The sequence below is a fragment of the Odontesthes bonariensis genome, chromosome 5 (genome assembly GCF_027942865.1).
Source record: "Odontesthes bonariensis isolate fOdoBon6 chromosome 5, fOdoBon6.hap1, whole genome shotgun sequence".
In the NCBI taxonomy this organism is placed as follows: domain Eukaryota; kingdom Metazoa; phylum Chordata; class Actinopteri; order Atheriniformes; family Atherinopsidae; genus Odontesthes; species Odontesthes bonariensis.
In genome coordinates this window covers 38,417,536-38,442,576 of record NC_134510.1, presented here as the reverse complement: position 1 = coordinate 38,442,576, position 25,041 = coordinate 38,417,536, and the positions used below count along the sequence as shown (strand labels likewise).

General features: G+C 40.5%; 1 protein-coding gene across 1 annotated transcript; it reads right to left on the bottom strand.

Annotated features, from left to right (window-relative positions):
* Positions 1-74: 74 nt before the first annotated feature.
* LOC142380907 (uncharacterized) lies at positions 75-15,845 on the bottom strand. Its single transcript, XM_075466849.1, has 4 exons — positions 15,752-15,845; positions 11,209-11,353; positions 1,533-1,641; positions 75-244 (listed from the first exon to the last, which is right to left on the bottom strand). Exons 1-4 carry the CDS (start codon positions 15,825-15,827, stop codon positions 119-121), a joined length of 456 nt encoding a protein of 151 aa, XP_075322964.1. The 5' UTR covers positions 15,828-15,845; the 3' UTR covers positions 75-118.
* Positions 15,846-25,041: the final 9,196 nt, after the last annotated feature.

Genomic DNA, 25,041 nt, shown 5'->3' with positions numbered 1-25,041 from the left:
AGGTACAAGTTATCCCACACAGTAATCACACAGAACTTATACCTCACACTGGGAGGTTTCATCTTTATTATCAGCTCCACAATGAACTAACACAAGCTTTAAAACGCCTGGAGAAGCTTCACTGATTCATCATTCTGTCAGCCCCGTCGTGGCAGTTATCACCGAAGAGTTTGTAATTGGGACCTCCAGCAGCCACAAAGTCCGAAACTGTTTTGGTTCCTCCGAATTCTTTGGTTTTGAACGTCTGCAGACAGAAAACAGTTCAGTTTGATTAAAAAACTTCTTTTTTCTGAGCTGAAAGCATCAATGAAGTTTCTGATTTCAAAGCAGGAGCCTAAGACTAACCACCAGGGGGCAGTATTCTACCAGCTTGGTGTATTTGTGTCAGTGAGGAACCAGAAAGTGCAGCATCCGTGCAACAGCATCACATTTCATATCAAAAACCATGTTTTTACCATAAAACCAGCTTTTTACAGCGCAGTCAGAATGATTTTTGTCTCAAACAAAGCTCATCAGAAAACTCCTGATGAATATTTTCTTTCTTCTCGGACAGTAAACTCTTCTCTTGGGTCAGAAATTAACAAACGGATGTTTTTTAACAAACTGCATGAAGCAAAACCTAAAACATCTGAAAATATTGCTGCAAGCAGCGATGTGGGGGTCCTAGCAGAATGGCACAAAAGGCAAGGCTTGGGCTGCTCAGGAAGGCGTCATGTGTCCATGCACCAAGTTTGGCATCGATACATCAATGCATCGCAGAGATACGGCCTAATGTCCCGTTTGCGCGTCGGCGTGAAGTTTGATTGGCTGCCACGGGCAAACGGAAGCGAAATAAAAAAAATCCACATAATAACTTATGTGCGGCTTGGTCTGAAGATTCTATGTGCCAAGTCCCGTGGAGATCGGACAATCCGCGTGACCTTAAATGCTTCTGAAGGTTTTTGATCAAATTCAAAATGGCGGAAAATCCAATATGGCGCAGATGACGTCATGAAGTGCTTTGACCTCGTCTGAATCCAGGGATTCCATTGGTACCTCATTTGTGAAATTTGGACCAAGGGATCCAAAGATGCATTTTTGCTACATATAGCGCCACCTAAAGGCCAAACGTCATCAAACTTCTTTGGCCTCTCACCGCAATGGTCGTGAGTCTGTGTTAGAAGTTTGACGTCATAACATCAAATGGTTGCCAAGATATGGCCTCACTTCCGGTTTGGCGGCGTAAACCTCTAGTTTGATTGGCTTTTACGGAAAAACGGAAGTGTAATTAAAAATTCCTCACAATACCTTTTGTGCGGCTTGGTCTGAAGAGTCTATGTGCCAAGTCTCGTGAAAATTGGACAATCTGTGTGACCTGAAATCCTTTTTTAAGGTTTTTGATTAAATTGAAAATGGCGGAAAATCCTTGCATACGCAAATTGACGTCATCATCGTTGGACTCGTCATGATCCACCTATTTTTTGTTTATTTTTGAGCTTCAAACATTTTTTAGAACAATCTTCTTGGACATGTTTGAACTGTTTGCAGCTCACCTTCCACCCTGAGCTCATGTGTCGGGCATCGGTCACCACCGTCTCAGAGGAAAGTCCGAATCCGTCTCCTTTGTGGACGAGCCACTGAGATCCATCGTCCAGCGTAACTCTGCAGAACAAACAGTCGTCTGAGAACCTTTTAGAGAACCTTTAATCTGCTCGATTAGAAAGAAATGATTTAAAAAACACTTCTGACCGGCAGGAAGCACAAGCTACACAAATAACTGTTTGTAATAATGTGAATCATGATGATGACACATTTTATTTGTATTTCACCACACAATAAGAAACACAATGCAAAGTAGTGTGTTAGCTCAGTGTGTGTTTTAACTTTTGTAGCGACTGTGAACTCCTTGATTCATCCAGAATAAGTAAGGAAACTTTTTCTTGTGTACCAGGATGCTTTTTGCTATACTTTGACTGCTAAGTAGGCTTGCTGCTGGTTTAGTTTCACTGTGTGATAACAGCCCCCATTGAGACTAGTTCCAGCCAAGAGTGGCCAACGATCTTCTTCTGGTCGATCTTCTTCTGGTTGATCTTCTTCTGGTCGATCTTCTTCTGGATGATCTTCTTCTGGACGATCTTCTTCTGGTCGATCTTCTTCTGGTCGATCTTCTTCAAGGACGATCTTCTTCTGGTCGATCTTCTTCTGGACGATCTTCTTCTGGTCGATCTTCTTCTGGTCGATCTTCTTCTGGTTGATCTTCTTCTGGTCGATCTTCTTCTGGACGATCTTCTTCTGGACGATCTTCTTCTGGTCGATCTTCTTCTGGTCGATCTTCTTCAAGGACGATCTTCTTCTGGACGATCTTCTTCTGGTCGATCTTCTTCTGGTCGATCTTCTTCTGGTCGATCTTCTTCAAGGACGATCTTCTTCTGGACGATCTTCTTCAAGGACGATCTTCTTCTGGTCGATCTTCTTCAAGGACGATCTTCTTCTGGTCGATCTTCTTCAAGGACGATCTTCTTCTGGACGATCTTCTTCAAGGACAATCTTCTTCAAGTCCGACTTCTTAAAGGACAATCTTCTTCTGGTCGATCTTCTTCTGGACGATCTTCTTCTGGTCGATCTTCTTCTGGTCGATCTTCTTCTGGACGATCTTCTTCTGGACGATCTTCTTCTGGACGATCTTCTGGACGATCGTCTTCTGGTCGATCTTCTTCTGGTCGATCTTCTTCTGGACGATCTTCTTCTGGACGATCTTCTTCTGGTCGATCTTCTTCTGGACGATCTTCTTCTGGACGATCTTCTTCTGGACGATCTTCTTCTGGATGATCTTCTGGACGATCTTCTTCTGGACAATCTTCTTCAAGGACGATCTTCTTCTGGTCGATCTTCTTCTGGACAATCTTCTTCAAGGACGATCTTCTTCTGGACGGCAACTGTAAGTGTCATCTTTTGACTGACCATGTGCTTCATTCCCATTCTTTCCTCTCGGTCTCGGCGACCACGCAGATGCAGGGTCAGACCCAGAGGACCCCACTAACCTTATCCACCCTTCTCTCTCCAATCGTGCTGAGCAGGTGGTGGCAGGGGGGCTGTGGAGCTGCCAGTCTGCTGTGCAGAAGGCTGAGTTTATCTCAGGCTATGCATCCATGCTCTCCTTTAACTTTCTTGCTCTAACAGAGACCTGGATCACCATGGATGACTCCGTGGTGACGTCAACTCGGACTGCGAGGAATCTGGGTGTGACCCTGGACGACCAACTGTCGTTCTGGGCAAACATGGCATCAGTGACCCGTTCCTGCCGATTCCTCCTCTACAACATCCGGAGGATTCGCCCCTTCCTCACCAAGGCATCAGGTGCTCATCCAGGCTCTTGTCATCTCCCGCCTGGACTACTGCAACTCGCTCCTTGCTGGCGCCCCGGCTTCTGCCATCAGACTTCTGGAACTGGTTCAGAAAGCTGCTGCTCGTCTGGTGTTCAACCTCCCCGAGTTCTTCCACACCACTCCCCTTCTCCGCTCTCTACACCGGCTCCATGTAGCTGCAGCATCCAGTTTCAGACTCTGGTGCTGGCCTACAGGGCAGTGGAAGGAGCAGCTCCTTCATACCTCCAGGCTATGGTCCAGCCCTACACCCCTACCCTACCCCCAACCCTAACCCCAACCGCAACCCTACCCTTAGCCTAACCCTAACCTTACCCTAACCTTACCCTACCCCTACCCCTACCCTAACCCTACCCATACCCCTACCCCTACCCTAACCCTACTCTAACCTAACCCTTACCCTAACCCTAACCCTAACCCTACCCTTACCCTACCCATACCCCTACCCCTACTCTAACCTAACCCTAACCCTAACCCTTATCCTACCCCTACCCCTACCCCTACCCCTACCCCTACACTAACCCTACTCTAACCTAACCCTAACCCTAACCTAACCCTAACCCTTTTCTCTGTTCTGGCGCCCCGATGGTGGAACGATCTCCGACTGATGTCAGGACAGCTGAGTCGCTGCCCATCTTTGGCCGCAGGCTGCAAAACATCTCTTCAGGAAACACTTCCCAGCTCCTTACGCACTTATTTGTTTCCTAAACTGTCTTCCCATTTGTCTCGGTACCTAACTCACCGCACTTACTCTAGCACTAGTTATGCTCTTATGATTTCTTGTGACCTGAAGTTTTTTTGGCTATTGATGTGGAACACACTTATTGTAAGTCGCTTTGGATAAAAGCGTCTGCAGAATGACCGTAATGTGATGTGATGTGATGCACTGTGATGTAATGTGATATGATGTGATGTAATGTGATTTAATTTAATTTAATTTAATTTAATTTAATTTATTTATTTGAATAGGGACAATGCACATTAATGAACATCAGTAGTAAAACAAATGTAAATATGCCGGATTATAGCTACAAAGCTAGTTTTCATCCGTAGTCCCTAGGCAGGCAAATACACAAGAAAGAAAATACATTAAAAAAAATAAATAAATAAAAAAAATATAATATACAATAGAAGCATCACAGGGAATGTTTAGAGTCTAATGGTCACATGACTGGTTTGCTTTCAGCAATAGTTTGAGCTGAGCTCTAAAGCTGATGTAATGTGATGTAATGTAATGTAATGTGATGTGATGTGATGTAATTTGATGTAATGTGATGTGATGTAATGTAATGTAATGTAATGTGATGTAATGTGATGTAATGTAATGTGATGTGATGTAATGTAATGTAATGTGATGTAATGTGATGTAATGTGATGCAATATGATGTAATGTAATGTGATGTAATGTAATGTAATGTGATGTAATTTGATGTAATGTGATGTGATGTGATGTGATGTGATGTGATGTAATGTAATGTAATATGATGTAATGTAATGTGATGTAATGTGATGTGATGTGATGTGATGTAATGTAATGTAATGTGATGTAATGTAATGTAATGTGATGTAATTTGATGTAATGTGATGTGATGTAATGTAATGTAATATGATGTAATGTAATGTGATGTAATGTAATGTAATGTGATGAAATTTAATGTGATGTAATGTAATGTGATGTGATGTGATGTAATGTAATGTGATGTAATGTAATGTGATGTGATGTGATGTAATGTAATGTGATGTGATGTGATGTAATGTGATGTGATGTGATGTGATGTGATGTAATGTGATGTAATGTAATGTGATGTGATGTAATGTGATGTGATGTGATGTAATATGATGTAATGTAATGTGATGTGATGTAATGTGATGTGATGTGATGTGATGTGATGTGATGTAATGTGATGTAATGTAATGTGATGTGATGTAATGTGATGTGATGTGATGTGATGTGATGTGATGTGATGTGATGTGATGTAATGTAATGTGATGTGATGTAATGTAATTTGATGTAATGTGATGTAATGTAATGTAATGTGATGTAATGTGATGTAATGTAATGTGATGTGATGTGATGTAATGTAATTTGATGTAATGTGATGTAATGTAATGTAATGTGATGTAATTTGATGTAATGTGATGTGATGTGATGTGATGTGATGTGATGTGATGTAATGTGATGTAATGTAATGTGATGTGATGTGATGTAATGTAATTTGATGTAATGTGATGTAATGTAATGTGATGTGATGTGATGTAATGTAATTTGATGTAATGTGATGTAATGTAATGTAATGTGATGTAATTTGATGTAATGTGATGTGATGTAATGTAATTTGATGTAATGTAATGTGATGTGATGTGATGTGATGTGATGTAATATGATGTGATGTAATGTAATGTGATGTGATGTGATGTAATGTGATGTGATGTGATGTGATGTAATGTAATGTAATGTGATGTGATGTGATGTGATGTAATGTAATGTGATGTGATGTGATGTGATGTGATGTGATGTGATGTGATGTAATGTGATGTGATGTAATGTGATGTGATGTGATGTGATGTGATGTGATGTAATGTGATGTGATGTAATATGATGTAATGTAATGTGATGTGATGTGATGTGATGTGATGTGATGTAATATGATGTAATGTAATGTGATGTGATGTGATGTGATGTGATCTGATGTGATGTAATGTAATGTGATGTGATGTAATGTAATGTGATGTGATGTGATGTGATGTGATGTGATGTAATGTAATGTGATGTGATGTGATGTAATATGATGTAATGTAATGTGATGTGATGTGATCTGATGTGATGTAATGTAATGTGATGTGATGTAATGTAATGTGATGTGATGTGATGTGATCTGATGTGATGTAATGTAATGTGATGTGATGTAATGTAATGTGATGTGATGTGATGTGATGTGATGTGATGTAATGTAATGTAATGTGATGTGATGTGATGTGATGTGATGTGATGTGATGTAATATGATGTAATGTAATGTGATGTGATGTGATGTGATGTGATCTGATGTGATGTAATGTAATGTGATGTGATGTAATGTAATGTGATGTGATGTGATCTGATGTGATGTAATGTAATGTGATGTGATGTAATGTAATGTGATGTGATGTGATGTGATGTGATGTAATGTAATGTAATGTGATGTGATGTGATGTGATGTGATGTGATGTGATGTGATGTAATGTAATGTAATGTGATGTGATGTGATTTAATGTAATGTAATGTAATGTGATGTGATGTGATGTGATGTGATGTGATGTGATGTGATGTGATGTAATGTAATGTGATGTGATGTGATGTGATTTAATGTAATGTAATGTGATGTGATGTGATGTGATGTGATGTGATGTGATGTGATGTAATGTAATGTAATGTGATGTGATGTGATGTGATGTGATGTGATGTGATGTGATGTGATGTGATGTGATGTGATGTAATGTGATGTGATGTGATGTGATTTAATGTAATGTAATGTGATGTGATGTGATTTAATGTAATGTAATGTGATGTGATGTGATGTGATGTGATGTGATCTGATGTGATGTAATGTAATGTGATGTGATGTAATGTAATGTAATGTGATGTGATGTGATGTGATGTGATGTAATGTAATGTGATGTGATGTGATGTGATGTAATGTAATGTAATGTAATGTGATGTGATGTGATGTAATGTAATGTAATGTGATGTGATGTGATGTGATGTAATGTGATGTGATGTGATGTGATGTGATGTAATGTAATGTGATGTAATGTGATGTGATGTAATGTGATGTGATGTAATGTAATGTGATGTGATGTAATGTGATGTGATGTAATGTGATGTGATGTAATGTAATGTGATGTGATGTAATGTGATGTGATGTGATGTAATGTGATGTGATGTAATGTGATGTGATGTAATGTAATGTGATGTGATGTGATGTGATGTAATGTAATGTAATGTAATGTGATGTAATGTGATGTGATGTAATGTGATGTGATGTAATGTAATGTGATGTAATGTAATGTGATGTGATGTGATGTGATGTAATGTAATGTAATGTAATGTAATGTGATGTGATGTAATGTGATGTGATGTAATGTAATGTGATGTAATGTAATGTGATGTGATGTGATGTGATGTAATGTAATGTAATGTAATGTAATGTGATGTGATGTAATGTGATGTGATGTGATGTGATGTGATGTGATGTAATGTAATGTAATGTGATGTGATGTGATGTAATGTAATGTAATGTGATGTGATGTGATGTGATGTAATGTAATGTGATGTGATGTAATGTGATGTGATGTGATGTGATGTGATGTAATGTGATGTGATGTAATATGATGTAATGTAATGTGATGTGATGTGATGTAATGTGATGTGATGTGATGTGATGTGATGTAATGTGATGTGATGTAATGTGATGTAATGTAATGTGATGTGATGTGATGTGATGTGATCTGATGTGATGTAATGTAATGTGATGTGATGTAATGTAATGTGATGTGATGTGATGTGATGTGATGTAATGTAATGTGATGTGATGTGATGTAATGTAATGTAATGTGATGTGATGTGATGTGATGTAATGTGATGTGATGTGATGTGATGTGATGTGATGTGATGTAATGTGATGTAATGTAATGTGATGTGATGTAATGTGATGTGATGTGATGTGATGTGATGTGATGTAATGTAATGTGATGTGATGTAATGTAATTTGATGTAATGTGATGTAATGTAATGTAATGTGATGTAATGTGATGTAATGTAATGTGATGTGATGTAATGTAATTTGATGTAATGTGATGTAATGTAATGTAATGTGATGTAATTTGATGTAATGTGATGTGATGTGATGTGATGTGATGTGATGTAATGTAATTTGATGTAATGTAATGTGATGTAATGTAATGTGATGTGATGTGATGTGATGTGATGTGATGTGATGTGATGTGATGTGATGTGATGTGATGTGATGTAATGTGATGTGATGTGATGTGATGTAATGTAATGTAATGTGATGTGATGTGATGTGATGTAATGTAATGTGATGTGATGTGATGTGATGTGATGTGATGTGATGTGATGTGATGTGATGTAATGTGATGTGATGTAATGTGATGTAATGTGATGTGATGTGATGTGATGTGATGTGATGTGATGTGATGTAATGTGATGTAATGTGATGTGATGTGATGTGATGTGATGTGATGTAATGTGATGTGATGTAATATGATGTAATGTAATGTGATGTGATGTGATGTGATGTGATGTGATGTAATATGATGTAATGTAATGTGATGTGATGTGATGTGATGTGATCTGATGTGATGTAATGTAATGTGATGTGATGTAATGTAATGTGATGTGATGTGATGTGATGTGATGTGATGTAATGTAATGTGATGTGATGTAATGTAATGTGATGTGATGTGATGTGATGTGATGTAATGTAATGTAATGTGATGTGATGTGATGTAATGTAATGTAATGTGATGTGATGTGATGTGATGTGATGTGATGTGATGTAATGTAATGTAATGTGATGTGATGTGATGTGATTTAATGTAATGTAATGTGATGTAATGTGACGTGATGTAATGTGATGTGATGTAATGTGATGTGATGTAATGTGATGTGATGTAATGTAATGTAATGTGATGTAATGTGACGTGATGTAATGTAATGTAATGTAATGTAATGTAATGTGATGTGATGTAATGTGACGTGATGTAATGTGATGTGATGTAATGTGATGTGATGTAATGTAATGTAATGTGATGTGATGTAATGTGATGTGATGTGATGTGATGTGATGTGATGTGATGTGATGTGATGTAATGTGACTTGATGTAATGTGATGTAATGTGATGTGATGTGATGTGATGTGATGTAATGTGATGTGATGTAATGTAATGTAATGTGATGTGATGTGATGTGATGTGATGTGATGTGATGTGATGTAATGTAATGTAATGTGATGTAATATGATGTAATGTGATGTGATGTGATGTAATGTGATGTAATGTGATGTGATGTAATGTGATGTGATGTAATATGATGTAATGTGATGTAATATGATGTAATGTGATGTGATGTGATGTGATGTGATGTGATGTGATGTGATGTAATGTGATGTAATATGATGTAATGTGATGTGATGTGATGTGATGTAATGTAATGTAATGTGATGTGATGTGATGTGATGTGATGTGATGTAATGTAATGTGATGTGATGTGATGTAATGTGATGTGATGTGATGTAATGTAATGTAATGTGATGTAATGTAATGTGATGTGATGTAATATGATGTAATGTGATGTGATGTGATGTGATGTAATGTAATGTGATGTGATGTAATGTAATGTGATGTAATGTAATGTGATGTAATGTAATGTGATGTAATGTAATGTAATGTGATGTGATGTGATGTAATGTGATGTGATGTGATGTAATGTAATGTAATGTGATGTAATGTAATGTGATGTAATGTGATGTGATGTGATATAATGTGATGTGATGTAATATGATGTAATGTGATGTGATGTGATGTGATGTAATGTAATGTGATGTAATGTAATGTGATGTAATGTAATGTGATGTAATGTAATGTGATGTGATGTGATGTAATGTGATGTGATGTGATGTGATGTAATGTAATGTGATGTGATGTGATGTAATATGATGTAATGTGATGTGATGTGATGTGATGTAATGTAATGTGATGTGATGTAATGTAATGTGATGTAATGTGATGTGATGTAATGTAATGTGATGTAATGTAATGTGATGTAATGTAATGTAATGTGATGTGATGTGATGTAATGTGATGTGATGTGATGTAATGTAATGTAATGTGATGTAATGTAATGTGATGTAATGTGATGTGATGTGATGTAATGTGATGTGATGTAATATGATGTAATGTGATGTGATGTGATGTGATGTAATGTAATGTGATGTAATGTGATGTGATGTAATGTAATGTGATGTAATGTAATGTGATGTGATGTGATGTAATGTGATGTGATGTGATGTGATGTGATGTGATGTAATGTGATGTGATGTAATGTAATGTAATGTGATGTGATGTGATGTAATGTGATGTGATGTGATGTGATGTGATGTGATGTAATGTGATGTGATGTAATGTGATGTAATGTGATGTGATGTAATGTAATGTGATGTAATGTAATGTGATGTAATGTGATGTGATGTGATGTAATGTAATGTGATGTGATGTGATGTAATGTGATGTGATGTGATGTGATGTGATGTGATGTAATGTGATGTGATGTAATGTGATGTAATGTGATGTGATGTAATGTAATGTAATGTGATGTAATGTAATGTGATGTAATGTGATGTGATGTGATGTAATGTAATGTAATGTGATGTAATGTGATGTGATGTGATGTAATGTAATGTAATGTGATGTAATGTGATGTGATGTAATATGATGTAATGTAATGTGATGTGATGTAATGTAATGTGATGTAATGTAATGTGATGTAATGTAATGTGATGTAATGTAATGTGATGTGATGTGATGTAATGTGATGTGATGTGATGTGATGTAATGTAATGTGATGTGATGTAATGTAATGTGATGTAATGTAATGTGATGTAATGTAATGTAATGTGATGTGATGTGATGTAATGTGATGTGATGTGATGTGATGTAATGTAATGTAATGTGATGTAATGTAATGTGATGTGATGTAAAGTGGGAAAGTGGAAATGAAGCGGAGAACAACGTAAAAATACAGAATTTGGTTTGATGAGGACTTTAAGATGGAAAGCAGTTTTTACTGACCGGACTCCAGAGTGGCTTAAGTCGCCAACAATAAAAGGTAAGTTTCCCAACCGCCTCTTCACCCACTCCGCTCTCTGCACCGGAGAGTTGTAGAGATCCGTCAGAGCCTGACCTGACCGGTCGTAGGTGTGGCTGCTTTGGCCTCCTGTCAGAGCAAACACACAGAGGCAGCCAGAGTCACAGTTTGGTGCTTTTATACCACACATAGGCTGTGTTCGAAACCACCTACTACATACTATATACTGCATAATGCATACTACATACTGCATACGACATACTGCATACTACATACTACATACTGCATACTACATACTGCATACTGCATACTACATACTACATACTGCATACTACATACTGCATACTGCATACTACATACTGCATACGACATACTGCATACTACATACTACATACTGCATACGGCATACTACATACTGCATACTGCATACGACATACTGCATACTGCATACGACATACTGCATACTACATACTGCATACTGCATACGACATACTACATACTGCATACGACATACTGCATACTACATACTGCATACTGCATACGACATACTGCATACTGCATACGACATACTGCATACTACATACTGCATACTGCATACGACATACTACATACTGCATACTACATACTGCATACTACCTACTGCATACTGCATACGACATACTGCATACGACATACTGCATACTGCATACTGCATACGACATACTGCATACGACATACTGCATACTGCATACTGCATACGACATACTGCATACGACATACTACATACTGCATACTACATACTGCATACTACATACTGCATACTGCATACTGCATACGACATACTGCATACGACATACTGCATACGGCATACTACATACTGCATACTACATACTGCATACTACATACTGCATACTACATACTGCATACTGCATACGACATACTACATACTGCATACTACATACTGCATACTACATACTGCATACTGCATACGACATACTACATACTGCATACTACATACTGCATACTACATACTGCATACTACATACTGCATACTGCATACGACATACTACATACTGCATACTACATACTGCATACTGCATACGACATACTACATACTGCATACTACATACTGCATACTACATACTGCATACTGCATACGACATACTACATACTGCATACTACATACTGCATACTGCATACTGCATACGACATACTACATACTGCATACGACATACTACATATGACATACTACATACTGCATACTACATACTGCATACTACATACTGCATACTACATACTGCATACTGCATACGACATACTACATACTGCATACTACATACTACATACTGCATACGACATACTGCATACGACATACTACATACTGCATACTGCATACGACATACTACATACTGCATACTACATACTACATACTGCATACGACATACTACATACTGCATACTGCATACGACATACTACATACTGCATACTACATACTGCATACTGCATACGACATACTGCATACGACATACTACATACTGCATACTGCATACGACATACTACATACTGCATACTACATACTACATACTACATACTGCATACTACATACTACATACTACATACTGCATACTACATACTGCATACTACATACTGCATACGACATACTGCATACGACATACTACATACTGCATACTGCATACGACATACTACATACTGCATACTACATACTACATACTGCATACGACATACTGCATACGACATACTACATACTGCATACTGCATACGACATACTACATACTGCATACTACATACTACATACTGCATACGACATACTGCATACGACATACTACATACTGCATACTGCATACGACATACTACATACTGCATACTACATACTACATACTACATACTGCATACTACATACTACATACTACATACTGCATACTACATACTGCATACTACATACTGCATACGACATACTGCATACGACATACTACATACTGCATACTGCATACGACATACTACATACTGCATACTACATACTACATACTGCATACGACATACTGCATACGACATACTACATACTGCATACTGCATACGACATACTACATACTGCATACTACATACTACATACTGCATACGACATACTGCATACGACATACTACATACTACATACTGCATACTACATACTACATACTGCATACGACATACTGCATACGACATACTACATACTGCATACTGCATACGACATACTACATACTGCATACTACATACTGCATACTACATACTGCATACTACATACTGCATACTGCATACGACATACTACATACTGCATACGACATACTGCATACGACATACTACATACTGCATACTACATACTTTATACTACATACTGCATACTACATACTGCATACTGCATACGACATACTACATACTGCATACTGCATATGACATACTGCATACGACATACTACATACTGCATACTACATACTGCATACTGCATACGGCATACTACATACTGCATACTGCATACTACATACTACATACTGCATACGACATACTGCATACGACATACTACATACTGCATACTACATACTGCATACTACATACTGCATACTACATACTGCATACTGCATACGACATACTACATACTGCATACTACATAATGCATACTACATACTGCATACTACATACTGCATACGACATACTACATACTGCATACGACATACTGCATACGGCATACTACATACTGCATACTGCATACTGCATACGACATACTTCATACTGCATACTGCATACTGCATACTACATACTGCATACTGCATACTGCATACGGCATACTGCATACTACATAATGCATACTACATACTGCATACGACATACTGCATACTGCATACTGCATACTACATACTGCATACTACATACTGCATACTACATACTGCATACTGCATACTGCATACGGCATACTGCATACTACATAATGCATACGACATACTGCATACTACATAATGCATACGACATACTGCATACTACATAATGCATACTACATACTGCATACTACATACTGCATACTGCATACTGCATACGGCATACTGCATACTACATAATGCATACTACATACTGCATACGACATACTGCATACTGCATACTGCATACTACATACTGCATACTACATACTGCATACTGCATACTGCATACGGCATACTGCATACTACATAATGCATACGACATACTGCATACGACATACTGCATACGGCATACTACATACTGCATACTGCATACTGCATACGGCATACTGCATACTACATAATGCATACTACATACTGCATACTACATACTGCATACGACATACTACATACTGCATACGACATACTGCATACGGTATACTACATACTACATACTGCACACTGCATACGACATACTGCATACTGCATACTGCATACTACATACTGCATACGACATACTGCATACGACATACTACATACTGCATACTGCATACTGCATACTACATACTGCATACTGCATTCTACATACTGCATACTGCATACTACATACTGCATACTGCATACGACATACTGCATACGACATACTACATACTGCATACTGCATACTACATACTGCATACTACATACTGCATACTACATACTGCATACGACATACTACATACTGCATACTACATAATGCATACTACATACTGCATACTACATACTGCATACGACATACTACATACTGCATACGGCATACTACATACTGCATACTATATACTGCACACTGCATACTACATACTGCATACGGCATACTGCATACTGCATACTACATACTGCATACGACATACTGCATACGACATACTGCATACGACATACTGCATACTGCATACTACATACTGCATACTGCATACTACATACTGCATACTACATACTGCATACTACATACTACATACTGCATACTACATGCTGCATACTCATCGATCAGACAGTATGCAGAGCATTTACCCACAATGCATTTCGCTCCTGCCCGAGCTGAAATCAGCCGGCCTGAAGCTGATTTCCCTTAAGCTCTAAACTCTGTAAACTTTAGCAACATTTGAAACATTTTCAGGCGAGAAAGTAGTCGTTTAGATCCCCAACGTGTTGAAAACCTGACAAAATACCGGCTGTTTACAATTTTGTTCCCACGAATTCGGCGCTACTAAAGCTAGCCGCAGTGAGAAACGCACTTCCGGTTATTTTCACAAAATAAAATACCCGTTGCCTTTTATCATAGGGAAAGCCATTACCATACAATTGGTGCTTTTGTTTTGAAAACAGGAAGTGAACCTACCCTCGTTGTAGCTAGCTTGAAACTGCCGTTTTGACAGGAAATGACGATCGGCGACGTCACGTTACGTTGCATCTTGGGTAGTTTGAGTATGAGTAGTAACCTCATGATGCATACCCAACATTTAGGAGAATCTAGTATGCATCCGGGAACTTAAAAAAAGTTAAAGTTAGTAGGAGTAGTAGGAGAAGTATGCCGTTTCGAACACAGCCAGAGTCTGTAAGAACATCTCACCGCCAAAGGAGGACTCCACAGAAGCAGCCAGCAGAGTCAGAGCTGCTGCAGAAAGCAACACTTTGAAGGACATCATGATGGATTTGGGTCTGGATTCTTCTTGGTCTTCGCTCAGTGTGATGCCCGGGGGGGATTTATAGTCCTGAGACTCCTCCCACGCAGCTCAGTCCAACACCAGTGTTTACCTGGTTTCCACACAGCTGAGAAAAACAGCAGATTTCATCACATCAGCAGATTGGAACCAGAACAAAAACACGTCCTGAACAGGGTCAAAAGACATATTTGAACAAAATGCCTCATATCTCCTGCTTACCTTTTCTTACCTGCTCATCAGCTGTTAATTTTAAACAGTGTTTTATCACCAGAAGCGTTTTATGTCCTCATTTCTTATTCATTTATCTATACATTCCTTTTTTTTAATCCTGTATTGTATTTATTCTTCCGACTTAGTTCATTAAACCCATTAATGTCGGTATTTTATTTTCATTCTGCAATGTTTTTTATTTAATCACTGTATTTTTTTGTAGTTTAAAGCCGCATTAATGCGATTATTTTCTTTATTTAATATCTTTGTAACACACATGGGTACCAGACCCATAAGAGAGAGTTTACCGTGCCCCACCACCAGGTGGCGTGATGTAAACCTCATAAATTAATGATTAATCCCCGCGTAGCACGTTGATAAATCTCTTGTTTTTTAGGACAGAGCCGAGCTGCTTCAACCGCGTCAGCCCTCTGTTGGACTCCGATAATAGCATTGCTACATGCTAAGAGGCTAGGCCTCGTTATTAGCCTGTTGATGCTAGCTCAGGTGAACATGCTGTTTACTGAGATACTTCATTAAAACCAATCGGAATTACATGTTTCCTAATGTTTTAACCCACCGTGGTACTATTGATTCATTGTGATATGTGAAAAAAAAACAACTTCAGAAAGACCGCTAGCTACCACGCTACTGCTAGATACCGCGCTACTGCTAGATACCGCGCCAACGCTAGTCTTTTTTTTAATATAAAATTTATTAACAATTATATACATAACAAAACTGTTTAACCAGGGGAAGAAACATATACGTATAGAAACATCATGCATATAAAATGCATCACTTTAAAGAAAAACATATTATTTAAATAAAACTTTTTCCAAAATAAAGTTTGTTTTTAAAGCCTTAGGCATTTCTAAACCATTGATGTCGGTTTTAAAGAACTATTGATATAGTTGATATAACTATATTTAATGAGAGAGACAGATGGTGTAATAATATTGTTCTGTATATATACTTTACTGTGTACATAATGTGGTTATTTCATTGAAGACTTTTAGATACTCATGTTGATTAAAAAGGAGTGAGTTGATACGGTTCATTTACAGTTAAAAAGATAAATATTTGATTTTAAAAAGCTGTTCAAACAATATAAATCCTGCTTTATAGAGATAAATAAGTATTTATGTTAAATACAAGTTCAAGATGAATAATTGTGTTAAAAGAAAGGACACTTTCGTTGAACTTTATTATTTTATTTTATTTTATTTGAAAGAGCTCTATTTTGCTTTTGTTTTTTAGTGCAAAATAATAATTGGTTGTGAGGCAATAAAAGGTCACTGCTCAGCTGAGTCCAGCTTTCTGAACCGAGGGGAAATGTGTTCTCTGGCTTTCTTCCATTAAGGTGAAAAGCGCTACATCTTCATTATAATGCGAATGTGTTATTTATGAGCATATCTTCTTAATTATTGAGCCATTTGTGTAGGTTTGTATTTATTTAGTCTGTCAGGGAGTTTTTTTGTTCTTTCATCTACTTTCTTCATGTTTTATTTTGCAGAGTTTGCCGTGTTTTTCAGTCCATCATCTTTCTCTTTAGTTCTGTTATTCTAACGACGGTCTATGCTTTTAGCTGTGTGCAGTCGGAGCAGTTTACAGAGTTAAAGTGCAGCGGCTCAAAGCTCATGTTTGGTTGGATTTTGTAATTTCAGATATTTTCTCAGAGCTGCGTGTCCTCAGCTTCGGGGCCACAGTTTCAATCAGAAACAAGATTCACTGACTTATCAAACACTTCGAAGGCTGAACTCGTAACTGTAACTGTCCGGATTTTTATTTTTCATACAAAAGAAGTCGGTAAACAGAGTTGATTAAGATCAGCAGTCACATTTGTAATGAATTGTAATTGTAATTACCTGCAGAAGTCACATAATTAGTTGAATTAAGTCTCCTGTGCACAGTCTAAATGTCTCGGTGTATTTAAACCTGAAGCTTTGAAAGGCTCAAGAATCTAAAACGCCACCAAACAAACACAAAGTTCCTGTATTTAACCTTTTAACGGGTCAAATGACTGACTGAGCTGCGATTACAGCAGAAACCTGGGTAACAGGAACCTGCAGGAAGTTGCCACTGTCACAAATATAAAGTCACATGTCAACGTTTCAATGGAAATCTGCACAAAAAAGTAGAACAACTTAGATTTGAATAACTGCTGATTCTCCCGTGGTTCTTTCCTATAAAATAAAATAAAATTAAATATATAATGATATATAATTTCAGATTTCTTCTTTTGTTGCAGTACAGACAGACAGATCTATTATATTATATATGTATATATAGTATAAATATATTATATATAGTATATGCTGTATATACACATATATATGTGTATATATATATAGTATATATATATACTATATATATATATAGTAATAATACATCTTTGGTATTAGGGTTAGGAACTGTTTTTCTGGAACTGTTATGAGTTGAAATTGGAAAGTCTCTTTGTTTTTTGTTCAGTTTTGGGGTAAGTTGTTGTTGTCAAAGAGAGTTCCAAACAGAGACTCAGCTGCTGAAAGCATTAACACACATTAAGTCTACGCTGGTTCACATTTACAAGACTTTTTTACAGTTTTAATGACCCCATTTAATTTGTGTTGAATTAAAACAGGAGAGTCAACTATCTGAGTCCTTGTTAAGCTGAGCAGCCTAAAAATAGAATAAAACACTGCGTATATATCTGGTGTGTCTAATGTTACTCCAACCCGCCCACTGTGCTGGAAGAATGAAGAACACAGAGACTCACAGGTTCAATGAGCCACAGAGTTGGCTGCAAAGCAACTGTTGCAGCAGTAAAGACGTGAACACCCCCGCACGGGCTCTTCAGCAGAATAAACAGCACCAGCATTACAAGCAAACATTGATCACTGTTCCCACACACATCTACATCATGTTGGACTGAACTGATACAGATGGCTGTAATTCTCTCAGATCTAACCTCTGATACTGAGTTATGTTCCAGGAACCAGAGCCCCCCCTCTCCCCCGCATGCATTCACCATTAGTTCTTAATCTGAATGAGTTGACTAAACTATTCTTTGTTGCTGTGACGGGGAATCTGTCAGCCGGCCTTCCATGGAACAGCATCCCACTTTCCTTTGGTAGGAGCTGCAGGCTGTCCTGGTTCAGAAGGGGCTCTAAAAGTTTACACATGCAGACGAAGCCCGGCGTACCGAGGCCACGGTCCGTCGCTGCTGCTGCTGGCGCTGGTTCAAGTCCCGGCTCGGGTCCTTTGCTGCATGTAATCCCCCCTCTCTCTCTGCACCCATTTCCTGTCAAAAGGCTTTGAATCAAGGCAACCGGTGCCAAAACAAATCTTTAAAAAGAAAGACTTAAGAGTCTTGAAATGTTCCGGAGATGTTTGGGAGCAGAAAAAACTCCTTTTGAACAGGAAGAAACCTCCGTCAGGACCAGAACCAGGAACCATCTGCCTGGACCAGCTGGGGGCGGAGAGGACAGGAAAGTAGGGATAACTGAAGGCTCTGCCTCCCAAACTGGCAGCTGGTTCCACAGAGAGGGGCCTGATAACTGAAGGCTCTGCCTCCCAAACTGGCAGCTGGTTCCACAGAGAGGGGCCTCACCTGGGATCATATCACTTGGGATCATCTCACCTGGGATCATATCACCTGGGAGCATCTCACCTGGGAGCATCTCACCTGGGAGCATCTCACCTGGGAGCATCTCACCTGGGAGCGTCTCACCTGGGATCATCTCACCTGGGATCATATCACCTGGGAGCATCTCACCTGGGAGCATCTCACCTGGGAGCATCTCACCTGGGAGCATCTCACCTGGGATCATCTCACCTGGGATCATATCACCTGGGAGCATCTCACCTGAGAGCATCTCACCTGGGAGCATCTCACCTGGGAGCGTCTCACTTGGGATCATCTCACCTGGGATCATATCACCTGGGAGCATCTCACCTGGGAGCATCTCACCTGGGAGCATCTCACCTGGGAGCATCTCACCTGGGATCATCTCACCTGGGATCATATCACCTGGGAGCATCTCACCTGGCAGCATCTCACCTGGGAGCATCTCACCTGGGAGCATCTCACTTGGGATCATCTCACCTGGGATCATATCACCTGGGAGCATCTCACCTGAGAGCATCTCACCTGGGAGCATCTCACCTGGGAGCGTCTCACTTGGGATCATCTCACCTGGGATCATATCACCTGGGAGCATCTCACCTGGGAGCATCTCACCTGGGAGCATCTCACCTGGGAGCATCTCACCTGGGATCATCTCACCTGGGATCATATCACCTGGGAGCATCTCACCTGGCAGCATCTCACCTGGCAGCATCTCACCTGAGAGCATCTCACCTGGGAGCGTCTCACCTGGGAGCATCTCACCTGGGAGCGTCTCACCTGGGAGCATCTCACCCGGGATCATCTTACCTGGGAGCATCTCACCTGGCAGCATCTCACCTGGGATCATCTCACCTGGGATCATCTTACCTAGTAGCATCTCACCTGGGAGCATCTCACCTGGGATCATCTCACCCGGGATCATCTCACCTGGGATCATCTTACCTAGTAGCATCTCACCTGGGATCATCTCACCTGGGATCATCTCACCTGGGAGCATCTCACCTGGGAGCATCTCACCTTGGAGCATCTCACTTAGGAGCATCTCACCTGGGAGCATCTCACCTGGGATCATCTCACCTGGGAGCATCTCACCTGGCAGCGTCTCACCTGGGAGCATCTCACCTGGGATCAACTCACCTGGGAGCATCTCACCTGGGATCAACTCACCTGGGATCATCTTACCTGGGAGCATCTCACCTGGGATCATCTCACTTGGGATCATCTCACCTGGGAGCATCTCACATGGGATCATCTCACCTGGGATCATCTCACCTTGGAGCATCTCACTTAGGAGCATCTCACCTGGGAGCATCTCACCTGGGATCATCTCACCTGGGAGCATCTCACCTGGGAGCGTCTCACCTGGGAGCATCTCACCTGGGATCAACTCACCTGGGATCATCTTACCTGGGAGCATCTCACTTAGGAGCATCTCACCTGGGAGCATCTCACCTGGGAGCATCTCACCTGGGAGCGTCTCACCTGGGAGCATCTCACCTGGGAGCATCTCACCTGGGAGCATCTCACCTGGGATCAACTCACCTGGGATCATCTCACCTTGGAGCATCTCACTTAGGAGCATCTCACATGGGATCATCTCACCTGGGATCATCTCACCTGGGAGCATCTCACCTGGGAGCGTCTCACCTGGGAGCATCTCACCTGGGATCAACTCACCTGGGATCATCTTACCTGGGAGCATCTCACCTGGGATCATCTCACTTGGGATCATCTCACCTGGGAGCATCTCACATGGGATCATCTCACCTGGGATCATCTCACCTTGGAGCATCTCACTTAGGAGCATCTCACCTGGGAGCATCTCACCTGGCAGCATCTCACCTGGGATCATCTCACCTGGGATCATCTCACCTGGGAGCATCTCACCCGGGAGCATCTCACCTGGGATCATCTCACTTGGGATCATCTCACCTGGGAGCATCTCACCTGGGATCATCTCACCTTGGAGCATCTCACTTAGGAGCATCTCACCTGGGAGCATCTCACCTGGCAGCATCTCACCTGGGATCATCTCACCTGGGATCATCTCACCTGGGAGCATCTCACCTGGCAGCATCTCACCTGGGAGCATCTCACCTGGGAGCGTCTCACCTGGGAGCATCTCACCTGGGAGCGTCTCACCTGGGAGCATCTCACCTGGGATCAACTCACCTGGGATCATCTTACCTGGGAGCATCTCACCTGGGAGCATCTCACCTGGGAGCATCTCACGTGGGATCATCTCACCTGGGATCAACTCACCTGGGATCATCTTACCTGGGAGCGTCTCACCTGGCAGCATCTCACCTGGGAGCATCTCACCTGGTGAGAGCAACGCACTTCCTGTTATTTTCACAAAATAAAATACCCGTTGCCTTTTATCATAGGGAAAGCCATTACCATACAATTGGTGCTTTTGTTTTGAAAACAGGAAGTGAACCTACCCTCGTTGTAGCTAGCTTGAAACTGCCGTTTTGACAGGAAATGACGATCGGCGACGTCACGTTACGTTGCATCTTGGGTAGTTTGGTATGAGTAGTGACTTCATGAAGCATACCCAACATTTTGGAGAATCTAGTATGCATCCGGGAACTTAAAAATGTTAAAGTTAGTAGGAGTAGTAGGAGAAGTATGCGGTTTGGAACACAGCCATTCTCAGATACTTACCTTTTCCTGGTCTGCAGTTGGACCACAGATGGGTGGTTCTGACACACTCTATCATGACTTCTGTTAAACTGATCCAGGTTGTTAAGACACTTAGGATCTACATTAATTCCTCTATCACGTTTCGGCTCCATAAACCCTGGAAACACTGTTTCCAGCTGCTCTGTTCGGGCTCCAAACTTCCATCTTTCTGCATCTTTCAGTAAAAACAGTAAAGTTTACATTAATGCAGCTGAATTCCTAATAAAGCTGCTCTCATTCACAGAAGTTTTGGTTTTTTTGGGACTGAAAATCAGCCCATTGAGACTACGAGCCGGCTCACTTAAAGCATCTCCAGACTGTCGCTCTGCTCTAATAAAATCCTGATTTGAGAACCACAGAATCGCCATAAAAGCAGCTTAAAGACGGCGTCTGAGCAGAGAACTCAGCTGGACTCACCTGGACCAGGAGGTCCCACGGAGGAGGTTGGAGGCAGCAGGAAGTCTGGAAGCCGGTCCAGTTAGATGAACCAGTCCAGCTGTAAATGCAGCTTCACTCAACTGTGTTTGTAACAGAGCGACTGTCCAGATGATCTTTGCTAGAAGTGAGGAGCACGTGTCGTGGATCCAGTCAAAGACTGTCTGATGGGTGGAAGTCAGTGTTATTCTCTCAGTATAACACGGAGGTCATGTTGTTCGTGGCAGACATTTTCTTGGCTTCCAGATGGAAGGAGAAATCTGCCTCAGAAAGCAGAACCATTTTGTTTTCCTTGGTTCGGCTGTAGAGTTCGCAGCATGATGAATGAGTCGGAGACTCTTTGGCTGCGCTTAGAATAAACGGCGGACTTTCCCACTGAATGCTTTCAGATTGTGGAACCCTGTAAGGCAAACAGGCGTCACTAGGATTTATATTCAAAACGGACTCTTGACCTGGCTTCAGTGTGTTGTGTTTTCAGCCACAGGAACCACATGTAAAACCCATTTGTCGTAAAGAATGCTCAAAGGAAACCAAACCGATTGACCCACTGTGGGCCCGATCACTAATAACAGTGGAAATCAAAGTTAGGAATTAAGGCAAGGCAAGGCAATTTTATTTATAGAGCACAATTCATACACAGGGCAATTCAAAGTGCTTCACAGCTACATGAAATCACAAGAAGGCAATAAAATCATTAAAAAGAAATAATAAAATATATATGTATATATATACATATATATATGTATATATATATATATATATATATATTTGTGGTGGGCATATATCGCATCACGTTAACGCCGATAACGGCCCACCACTAATATATATATATATATATATATATATATATATATATACCCATTAAAATAGTCATTAAGTAATTAAAAAGTGAAGAGTGCCGATAAAATACTTTCAGGTGTCATATGCACAGCTAAACAGAACAGTTTTCAGCCTGGATTTAAACATTGTCAGAGTTGAGGCCTGTCTCACATCTTCTGGAAGACTGTTCCAGATGTTAGGAGCATCAAAGTGAAACGCAGCCTCACCTTGTTTAGTCCTGACTCTGGGCACCAGCAGGAGACCCCTCCCTGGGGCAGGCAGGAGACCCCTCCCTGAGGCAGCAGACCCCTCCCTGAGGCAGGAGACCCCTCCCTGGGGCAGCAGACCCCTCCCTGGGGCAGGAGACCCCTCCCTGGGGCAGCAGACCCCTCCCTGTGGCAGGAGACCCCTCCCTGAGGTTCTCAGAGCCCGAGTTGGTTCATATGGCTCTAACATGTCAGAGATGTACTTTGGTGCTTGACCATGAAGAGACTTGTACACAAGCAGAGCTGTTTTAAAGTCTATTCTCTGAGCGACAGGAAGCCAGTGCAGAGACCTGAGCACTGGACTAATATGGTCGTATTTCCTGGTTCTAGTCAGGACTCGAGCAGCAGCGTTCTGGATGTACTGCAGCTGTCTTACAGCCCGTTTAGAGCCCAGTGAGCAGGCCGTTACAGCAGTCTAACCTGCTGGAGACAAACGCATGGATCAGTCTCTCTAAGTCTGCTTTAGACACTATTCCTTTGATTCTGGCAATGTTTTTTAGATGGTAAAAAGCTGCTGATGTTACAGATTTAATGTGGCTGTTAAAGTTCAGGTCTGAGTCCAATATTACCCCCAGATTTCTAACCTGATAGTTAGGTTTTAGAGAGAGAGTCTCAAGGTGACTGATAACACTTTCTCTTTGTTTCTGTGGGCCACAGACAATGATTTCAGTTTTGTCTGAGTTTAGCTGGAGGAAATTGTTTTGCATCCACACACTGATCTGTTCCATGCAGCGACACAGTGTATCTACAGGCCCGTGTTCTCCAGCCGTCAGTGACACGTAGATCTGAGTGTCATCTGCATAGTGGTGGTAGGACACATTATAGCTGCGTATTAGCTGGCCTAGTGGAAGCATGTACAGATTGAACAATACGGGTCCCAGGATTGACCCCTGGGGAACCCCACAGGTCATAGCCATTTGGTCTGAGACACAGTTACCAATTTCAACAAAATATTTCCTGTCCTCCAGATAGGACTTGAACCAGTTTAAAGCACGACCAGAGATTCCCACCCAGTCTTCTAACCTCTGTAATAAGATCGCATGGTCAACTGTGTCAAAGGCAGCACTCAGGTCCAGCAGAACTAAGACTGTGACTCTACTTGCATCTGCGTTCAGGCGGATGTCATTTGTCACCTTGATCAGAGCCAGGGGTGGAGCAGTGATTTTAAATG

Excerpts from the sequence above, each read along its gene's own strand:
- LOC142380907 (XM_075466849.1), bottom strand. The coding sequence starts at position 15,827 with ATGATGTCCTTCAAAGTGTTGCTTTCTGCAGCAGCTCTGACTCTGCTG. Across the intron at positions 11,354-15,751 it reads TGTGGAGTCCTCCTTTGGCG|GAGGCCAAAGCAGCCACACC; the intron begins GTGAGATGTTCT and ends TTGCTCTGACAG. Across the intron at positions 245-1,532 it reads ACATGAGCTCAGGGTGGAAG|ACGTTCAAAACCAAAGAATT; the intron begins GTGAGCTGCAAA and ends TTCTGTCTGCAG.